The sequence below is a fragment of the Microtus ochrogaster genome, chromosome 18, assembly GCF_000317375.1.
Source record: "Microtus ochrogaster isolate Prairie Vole_2 chromosome 18, MicOch1.0, whole genome shotgun sequence".
NCBI classification, from domain to species: domain Eukaryota; kingdom Metazoa; phylum Chordata; class Mammalia; order Rodentia; family Cricetidae; genus Microtus; species Microtus ochrogaster.
In genome coordinates this window covers 52,367,864-52,377,611 of record NC_022020.1, presented here as the reverse complement: position 1 = coordinate 52,377,611, position 9,748 = coordinate 52,367,864, and the positions used below count along the sequence as shown (strand labels likewise).

Here is a 9,748-nt window from a genome sequence, read left to right as displayed (position 1 = left end):
ACACTGCTCAGCCTGAGTTCTACACACTGCTCAGCCTGAGTTCTATACACTGCTCAGCCTGAGTTCTACACACTGCTCAGCCCGAGTTCTACACACTGCTCAGCCCGAGTTCTACACACTGCTCAGCCTGAGTTCTATACACTTCTCTGCATAAGCCCCATGTCTACACACTTCTATGGTATGTGACTGTCAATGTACTGCATACCATATGATTACTCAGTGTCAGCAAGGCCAGGCATGTTGGCACACTCCTTTAAACCTAGCACTTAGGAGGTAGAGGCAGGAGAATCTCTAAGAGATCTAGGCCAACCTGGTCTAGCAAAACAAGTTCCAGGACAGCCAGGGCTGTTTTACAGCCCTGTCTCAAAAAACCCAAAAAAACCAAACCAAACCAACCAAACCAAACCAAACAAAAACCAAAAACCTAAAATTCAGGTGGGCTTGGCAGTTCACATCCCATCTCTCTGAGACTCAGTTTTTTTTTTTTTTTTTTTTTTTAGCCCGCCTCTGTCTCTAGCAGAAGTGGGGTCCTTTCTTCACAACCCAGACTTCCTCTCTGCTCTGCTGGGAATGCTTTCCACAGGTGCCATCTGTCACGAAGCCTTTGCTCTGAGGCCATGTCCCTATGAACAGTCACTGACAGGCTAAAAAGATGGAGTCTCCATGAAGAAGCTGCTATCCAATCATGCTAGCCTCACACTTCATTGTTTCAGATTACACATTGTATGTTCCTAACAAGCTGCTTCTTCACTGAGCCAAGCATTTGCAGAGGTCAAGCATCTGCAGTATGCTTATGCTCTCTTGGGTGACTCTTGGTCCCAAGCACAATACAGAGCAGAGCAGAAGATGAACACTGGCTTTAGCATAGTTGCTGAGCATAACCTATGCCAAATGCCACATCCCAAGCATACCTACATGCCTCAATGTAGGTATAGTGAGGAACTCAACATGGTTGAGGATGACCTGCAAAAATTAGGGGGTAGTATACAAACAAAATACTTTATACTACACCAAGAAAATCTGTTTCCTAAGAAAGACTAGCCTCGCTAATTGGAGAGATTTAAAATGGGACAAGCAATCTGTTTCCTTAGACTTTTGATCATTTGGCATTAGCTGAGCACTCGTTAGTGGCCAAAGTCATTAAGTCAGTGAGTGAATAAGGACAGCTGTGTAGCAGGCAAAGGCAGTGGTGGAAGCCATGGTTTTTCATGATAAACGGCAGGTGAGCCAGGCTTTGGAGAAGAGATGGCAAGACCTGTTGGGAAGGAGGGTTAAGACTCAGGGGTTAAGAAGAAAGAAGGGCCAGGCCACAGCGGCACAGGCCTTTACTCCCAGCACTTGGGAGGCAGAGGTAGGTGGATCTCTGTGAGTTCAAGACCAGCCTGGTTACAGAGTGAGTTCCAGGACAGCCAGGACTGTTACACAGAGAAACCCTGTCTTGAAACCTTCACCCCTCCCCCACAGAAAAAAGAAGGAGGAGGAAGAAGGAAAGAGGAAGGAGTAAGAGAAGAAAGCAAGGGAGCACACGGGAGGGGCAGAGACTTGTTCTGGGGCAGAGATGTCAGATGAGGCACAGAGCTCAGTTGGTGGGGTGCTTGCTTAGTGTGCATGAGCTTCTGGGTATGACCCCCAGCATTCCATATTCAACATGCTGGTACCACCTATAGCCCACAAACTCAGCAGGTGGAGGTGGGAAATCAGAAATTTAAGGTCATCCTTGACCATACATTGAATTTGAGACCAGCCTGGGCTATATGAGACTCTACCTCACATAGAACAAATCTCTTTCTCAAAGAAAGAAATTAAGAAAAAAGGGGAAATAAAAATGTGAAAATAACGCAGTAGGGGTGGGGCCTAAGGTCTCGGGACAGGCAGCTGGTGACAGAGATGAAGCCAATCAGCCAGAGAGTATCTAAAACACTCTCTGCATGAATGAAATATGTCTTCAGAGATGGCACAGAGGTCAGAGTTCCTTAGCTTGTCTCCATGGTGATACTTAGGGGTGCGTTCCCCTAGGAGTGCTGTGTTTAGGGGACACTGGTTCTTGGCACGGGACAAAAGAGACTGCTTGTGAATGTTGCCTAAGGCAGTGGGGGGATAGCTCTGGGGTCTGTTGGTTGCCTATAAATTGAAGGAAGAGTTGACAGAGAACGGGTATCTACTCAGACCACTAGGACCCCTGGGCTGCAACACAGAGTGGGGATGAAGCCCACAACCTGAGTTGCAATCAGAGCACAGCCACGTGCCCTCTGTGGCGCCTGGGAGCCTTGAGGCTGTGATAAAGAGGCTTAGGGATCTGAGTAGTTTGGTCTCCCATGGGCTAGCTCACTGTTACTGGCTTGCATAGTAGGCTTTAGACTGGTTTATCACAAGCTCCCTTCCCCCACAGCACCTCCCAAAAACAGGGCCTGGGAAATTCAGCATACTGTGCTTCTGGCATCTGGTATGAAATCTTCTGTTGCACTCCTGGCTTGCGGAAGGAATAGCGGCATCACCTGGTTCAAGAGCATGGTAGCTTCATTCTCTCTTATTTATTGTTCATCAGAACCACGAATAACAGCCGTTGGTGAAAATTCCCAAACCAGAATATTTTTTTATGGACATGTGCCAATTTTCTTTAACAGTTTGTTTCAAAAGGCTTTTGCCAGGCAGCCTTCCTTCCTTTTCCTGTCCCAAATCTACCATCTTACCTTGGTCTAAGCCTGTCCTTTGTCCTCCCTCATATTCAACCACAGTCTCTCTGAGTTTTCCATCCTCTCCCTATGCTCTGTGAGAGACTAGGCTCTGTCAACGACCTCCTTTCCTTTCTCTCTCTCTCTCTCTCTCTCTCTCTCTCTCTCTCTCTCTCTCTCTCTCTCTTTTCCTTCCTTCTCCCTCCCTCCCTACGTCCCTCCCTCCTTCCCTCCCTCCCTCCTTTCCTCCCTCCTTCCTTCCTTTTTTGTTTTTGTTTTTTTTTCAAGACAGGGTTTCACTGTAGCCTTGGAGCCTGTTCTGGAACTCACTCTGTAGACCAGGCTGGCCTCGAACTCACAGAGATCTGCCTGCCTCTGCCTCCCAGAGTGCCGGGATTTAAGGTGTGCGCCACCGCCACCCGGCATTTTTTCTTTCTTTGCTAAAGAATACAGGTCACATGCATTGAGAAGTGATCATGGATCTTTGATTGTCAAAGGAACTTCTCTGGAAACTGACTCCACAAAATCCCCCTCCGACCTTTGAATGTGCACCGTGGTGTGAACACTTCCCCGTGTCTCATTCTCTCCGCCTCTCTCAATAGAATAAGATAAAGCATTTAAAAAACCTCTCTAAGCCTTTTCTGCCCTGTTGGACACTAGCTTCCTGGATTTTCTTCGAGGCGGAGCTACAGCAAGCTACAGAAGTAGCCCGTAGAATGCTTCTGGACCTTTCTGACTCTTCTTCATTTCTCCCTCTTGACTTTTCTTCCCAGCAGAGCCCATGGAAGAAGATCTAGGAGGCTCCTGCTGCCTCCATTTTTTTGGTCCACATCCTCTTCTCAGCAAACCAGTTGCTTGTTGTCAAGGTCACTGCTGACCTACAAAAGCCACGTTCCTTGAATGCCTCCTTAGATTCACCTTCTCCACACTGCCCCCTGGTGGAGGTCTCTTTCAGTCTTGAATGGTTCTTCTCAGGCCCCTCACCTCTGCTCTAATTTTCCTGACATCACACTGTCCTGCCATGGTATCCTAGACAACCTCTTAGCTACTAGGAGCCTGGCGATCTACATAGTGTTTCGCTGTGCAGGAGATCCCAGCCTTCACCATCCTCACCCCAAGCCTGTAGCTCATGCCCTGTGTGCCACACCTGGGTGTCTTAACGGTGATTTCCAGTGTCCCAGGAAAACAACGCTCCTTGTTCCTCTCTCACCAACCTCTTTCTATTTTCTGTGCAGAAATCCAGGCTCAATAACCACACGCAAAGATCAGACCATATGAATGATTCTATTTCCAAAGTATATTCCAACCCAGGACCCTTTCATTGTCCCCACGGTCAGCGCGCCACACCAAATCACCCCATGATCCCACGTCTGGATCATTTCAGCCAGCTCCAAAATGGCCATCTAACTGCAACTCCTGCCTTCTACAATCCATTCTTTACGCCTGGCCCGCATCCCGCATAAAACACAACCCCACTTAGCACCCTCCAAATTCTCGCATGCCAAAATGTAAGTAGTTTGAACGTTGTAAGTAGTTTGAATGTTTCCAGGCACTATCAAATAAAGTCTATGAGGAGCGAGTGCATATTAAGAAATAGCATCTTCAGAAACAATGCTATCTATTAGTATTAAATTCTTATTTATATAAGTCTAGATTTTTTTTAAATAAATGAAATACTGTCATTTTACATAAGCACAGACATGCGAAACCACAGAGCGCTAGGACAGAAAAAAAAAATCAACAGAGCAGCTCCTGAAAGAGTTTGCCTTCACACTGAGTGTATTTGTATTTGCTGGAATCAAATCCTCTTTTACCTAACGGACGACTAAATGTGGCTTATGATAATGATCTTATGAAAATGTATGTATATGTAGTAAACGGTTCCTCAAGTTTTGCCTTTATTAAGACACATAAGATTTAGCTGTAAAGTCACATTCCCAGTGCCCGAGACAGCACAGGAGAGATCTGGGTTTTCCGAATTTCAGATGGAAAGACTCATCCGTGAGAGCTCAGGGGCAGAGAGAAAACGATGCAGAGCTGAGCTGAGCGGTCAGTCTTAACTGCGCATTCGCCAGCAACAGCATTTTAAAGGAAAATGCTGAGGCATATGTAAGGACTTTGGGAAAACATGACAGGACAGTCTACATCTGAGTCTGAATGGGAAGGCCACTCTTCGTTTGAACCTAGACTGTAATTTTACGTGCCATCCCCAAGGCAGAAAACACCACAGAGAGCATAGCAGAGGTCCTGCAGCTGGAACCAGGAGGCTTCCTGGTGTGGCAGAAGCGTCTGGCTACTTTTCACCCACCTTACCATCACCTTACCCCATTTCCAGCCACCCATAAGCAAAGACACAGTGGGAACCAATGTGCCTTGTGCCAGATGCCAAATTTCTTTTACTTATGGAGTTACTCTGTTACTCTGAACTCCTTTTCAGAAACTGTACAGATAGTTCTGGCTATACTGGGATGCTTATGCTTATCAGAAGCAAAAAAGATACTAGAGGATGAAAATATCAGCTCTTTAGAAGGACATTGTTAGCCGGGCGGTGGTGGCGCATGCCTTTAACCCCAGCACTCAGGAGGCAGAGGCAGGCGGATCTCAGTGAATTAAAGGCCAACCTGGTCTACAAAGTGAGTTCCAGGACAGTCAGGGCTATGTAGCGAGAATCTGTCTCAAAAAAACTGTTATCCATTAACGTGATACGGAATCCACAGGATGGTATTTTATGGGGATCAGGGAAGAGAGCAGCAGGGGCACCAGGCCTTTACGCCAGGGCAGGGCAAGGCCTGTTTACACAGTGGATGCTGCACTTGGAGGAGAGGCCTGCAAACCACCTGCCAGGTGGCGAAAGCTCTTTAATATGATACTGACAGGTATATGCATGTGCATATGCGTATAAACATGTACACATACTCTTTGGCTATCACGGGGACAAGCATGACTCTCCCAGAAAGCTTAGTATACAGTTTGATTCAAATCTGCCACACCAAACCCCCAAACACCATGTTAAAGAAGTGCCAATCCAACAAGAATCAACTCACACGGGCTGCGCTTGCTCACGCTCCAGCACAGGTAAGGCTGGCACGGGAGTGATGGGTAGCAGCTGGCAGAGAGAAGGATGTAAACCACACTGTATCTTGCTTGATACAACACACAGAATGCTGGCCCGTTACTTACAACACGTACTTTCTTATCTTGTGATCAGATGGACACGAAGCCTAAGAAAAACCTGAATTCTGTTTCTTATCTTCTGTTATTCCCACAGAGGTAGTTATGCGCCATAAGCTTTTCTCTTGGCTCATGTAATTTATGTTTTTGTTATATGCGACAAGGCTTTAAAAACATACCAGGAAAGGCACCGCCAACGTTTCTGAGAGACAAACCATGTCCCCGGTGGTCTGCCACCTAGATATCCATAAAGGCATTTCTAGCAATCCCATTGTCTTTACTGTTTTTAGCAAGCACAAAAGAAGCATCTACAGGGCTAGATTTTAGAGTTTCGACGCTGCTTTCTGGTAAAGCAACCTCACTTGAAATGGGTCCACCTCTCAGTATGGAAAATGTCCGAGGAAACGTTTTCTTACCTGGGAATATTCAAAGTCGGTGATAGGGGCTATGCTCTTGATATAATCGGACCGGAACTGGTTTTCAGGGTTGGCCAGTGGAACCGGAGGTATTATAGTACTCATTGCTGAAACGATTGTCTGAAATGGGATGAAGGGGGAGAATCAACAGAGAGATATAAAATGTAAGGGTCCCATGGAAGATGATCAGAAATACATACTTAGTTTACATACTTAGTTTACACAGTCTGAGTCCAGCCTACTCAACACTCAGGTGAACAAACATTAAGGGAGGCCTTACCACGATAGCGTCTTTGACATTTTTCCTGATGTCCAGAATTTTCTGCTTCTTTTCCCTGCATTGAAAGAGGGTTGTTATTAATTTCATTCACAATAGAAACCCGTTAGGATTTTAAAACTTCCAGTAGACCGAGTTTCCCAGAGGTCAGTATCAACCTCAAGGCGTCTGCTAAGCTTTTTCCTCCTAAATGAAAACACTGCCCCCGTTCCAATTTGTGCTCCAAGCAAAAGGAATATATCTGCTTCAAACCCTACAGCTTCAAACACACATCAAGGTCATATAGTCACAATTATTGCGGATCTTGCACACAAATACAACTATTTATACTCAAACCTATTCCTTATACTGATAGTTATAGACTGAAGTAGATGTAAGTGGGCTGTACTATAGAGAAAGGGTGTATTGCGATATAGTTAGGTTTCATATAAGTGGTTCTATATTGGTGGATTCAATCAACTGAAGACCCCCCCCCAAAAAAAAGGTTTGGCAAAAAACAAAAAACAAAAAAACCTGTATTTGCATTGAATGCGTACAGGCATTTTTTCCCTTGTGACTGTTTCCTAAACCACCCAACATGATACAGTCAGTCTTTTATTAACACGTTGCAGTAGGTACCATGAATCATCCAGAGGAGATACGAAGCGAATGGAAAGATAGTCATAGGTATTTTGCAACTACTACACCATTTTGTGCAACAGATTCCAATATGCTTGGGTCTCGAGAGCCCCCTCTCCTCCAGATCCTAAGGGATAAAGGATCAATGTATTGGTTCAGCACCACGCCAATATCAGAGACATGTTCCCCTAAGAATCCTAACAAATTAAGTATTTTGGCAAGCTGTTTTCTTTTTAAACTAGACATCGCCAAAGAAGGGCTTGCCTAAATGGAACAAACTCTATGCTAGGTTCTTACTTCCTCACCACCCCAGTCAAAACTGCGTGGAGAAAGTACTTCTGAGAAAAGATGTGGTTGATACAGAATTTAGAAAGCAAATCCAAACTGGGCATTCTTACTCGGGGTTGAAGCCGTTGACGTGCAGGATCCTCATCTGTTTGACGATAGTGCTTTTTCCGGACTCACCAGCCCCTGCGGACAAACAGAAAGAAGGTGGTCATCCATGTCCTCCTATCAGGCCAGGACCATACCTGTCGCTACCCAACGTGTTCTTCCTTTACGTGGGGTCTTTCGAGTACAATGCAGATGTGGTTACAGTAGTTCGCCCTATAGCCAAGCTCCGGTGCCTGGTGGTGCGCAGTCTGGTTTGCTTGTGCCAGTGACTGTGAGCCCGGGACTGTGCACTCCAGGACGCTGGGAGCTGCCAGGGTCAGAGCGACAGTGCACCCTGGCCTTACCCAGAAGCAGCAGGCGGTGAGTCGCTTTGTAAGCCAGGCGCTCTTTCTGCAACTGTTTCTCGATCTTTTTGTTGGCCTCGCGGCGTTCTTTTTCATCTACACCCTGATCTTCCGCGGTCTTGCTGCTGTTGCCCAAACACCCCATGCCTGTTGACTCGCACTCCCGTCAGGCAAGTAGGAAGACGCACGAGAGCCAGAGAGAACCCGAGATGTGCGCTCCCGCGGACGGTTTCTCCACTCCCCGAAGCTGAAAGAGATGGCCTAGTCTCCCGGGGATCTGGGATCACACCGGCTTCTCCCTCCCCTGCCCACTGCAGGCTCCCGGCTAACCAAAGGCGCCGGGAGGCAGTCGCGCCCAGGGAAACGCTCCTTAAAGGCAGGTCGTCTTAGGAACCTGCTGGTGAAACGGCTAGCGGAGCCCGAGACGGGCTCTGCTGGAGACAGCTGGGTGGCGCTGTGCCTGGGCTCCGCCTCTGCCTGGCTCAGCACCGCCCTACGGAGGTGCCAAGTTGGGGGGCGGGGAGGCTGTGCGTAATCGAAAAGCCAGGTCTTGCCTGCGTAGTGGCTAAGCGCAGCACAAAAGGGTCAGAGCTCGCACCAAAGGGTCCCCACAGGAGGACTGTGGCCACCTGCGAGGTTGGCTTGTTTCAAGTCTGACGTGCTCATCCCCGAGGGTCATACTTCCCCTGGAAGGAGACGGAGGTGTGGCAGGGGTAGGAGTTGGTTTGGCGCTCAAAGGGGCGCTTCCCTAACCTGGTGAGTCAGAGAAGGGACAGGGGCGCTTACACTCTGGCCCCTGTGTCTTCCTAGCACCCTGCGCCCCAGTGCATCTGGGTGCGCACTCCTCGCTCTCCTCCAAAGCCTCCTTGCTCCCAGCGGAGCAGGGACTTGGGATCATGCATATTCTATCAGGGAGGAGGATCGCTAGCAGGCTAACAAGTCACACCGCTTTTGCTCCCTTTGGCTTCTAGACTATTCCAGCTCGCCCCCGCTCCCACCTTTCCAGCCCATCTTTACCTCCAGCCCCCGTTTTCCTCTGCTGTTCTGTCGAATAGTTACACGGCTTTTCTAGAACACATCATGGCTTTGAATTTGACCTTAGAGCAGAGGAATGGATGAGGACAAGAGACTGGCACCTGCTGGTCTTTTATTGTGACTAAAAATTAGAGCCCTTAGCTTTGTTAACCGCTACACTTTGTGTTCACAGTTCAAGTGCATGGGATGAGGAGAGCAAAAGAAGTGCCCGGGCGCAGGGATTGGACTCCAGCACTGAGACACGGAGGTGAAAAGGAGTCCTAGAGACCATGAGAAGTTGATGGCCCCCAATTTGGTGACAATTAGGTATTGAGCACGAAGTCTCCAGACCCCACATTTCCCCCCTGATACCAGCACACGACCTGGCCTGCGTCCCAGAGAGCAGACACCAACCGTGTTACTTTACCCCACAGTCAGACCATGCCTTCTTGGTTTCTTCCCTTCTCTCTGCTTCTCTTCTGGTTTCATCAGCTCTACCCACAGCTCCAATCTTGCTGTGTCTCTGTCTCTCTCTCTTCTGGTGGGGCCTGTTTTCCTAAAGCACACAAACGCACACCCACACTGCCCACTGCAAACTAAGACCTTCAGTCTCCCCTCCTTGGTTGTGCCAGTCTTCCATCTTCCAGGGCTCCAGTTCCACACTCTCTCCATCCTGAAAGTTCAACCCCTGGTACCCCAACAATGGTCCGAGTTCCTAAAGTTCAACCCCTGGTACCCCAACAATGGTCTGAGTTCCTAAAGTTCAACCCCTGGTACCCCAACAGTGGCCTGAGTTCCTAAAGTTCAACCCCTGGTACCCCCAACAATGGCCTGAGTTCCTAA

At 47.9% G+C, this 9,748-nt stretch overlaps 1 protein-coding gene across 2 annotated transcripts in view; it reads right to left on the bottom strand.

The window, feature by feature from the left end:
• Gnal (G protein subunit alpha L) overlaps window positions 1-9,748 on the bottom strand; it is a 111,093-nt gene that overhangs the window by 72,338 nt on the left and 29,007 nt on the right. Inside the window, exons 1-4 of one of the 2 annotated variants that reach the window (XM_005356220.2) lie at window positions 7,892-8,321; window positions 7,553-7,625; window positions 6,540-6,594; window positions 6,260-6,379 (exon numbers count right to left, since the gene is read on the bottom strand). In XM_005356220.2, the coding sequence (XP_005356277.1) occupies window positions 6,260-6,379; window positions 6,540-6,594; window positions 7,553-7,625; window positions 7,892-8,036 (393 nt within the window). In that variant the 5' untranslated portion in view covers window positions 8,037-8,321. Of the gene's footprint in view, window positions 1-6,259; window positions 6,380-6,539; window positions 6,595-7,552; window positions 7,626-7,891; window positions 8,322-9,748 lie in introns of those variants that run through there. The other variant, XM_005356219.3, reaches the window with a different exon arrangement.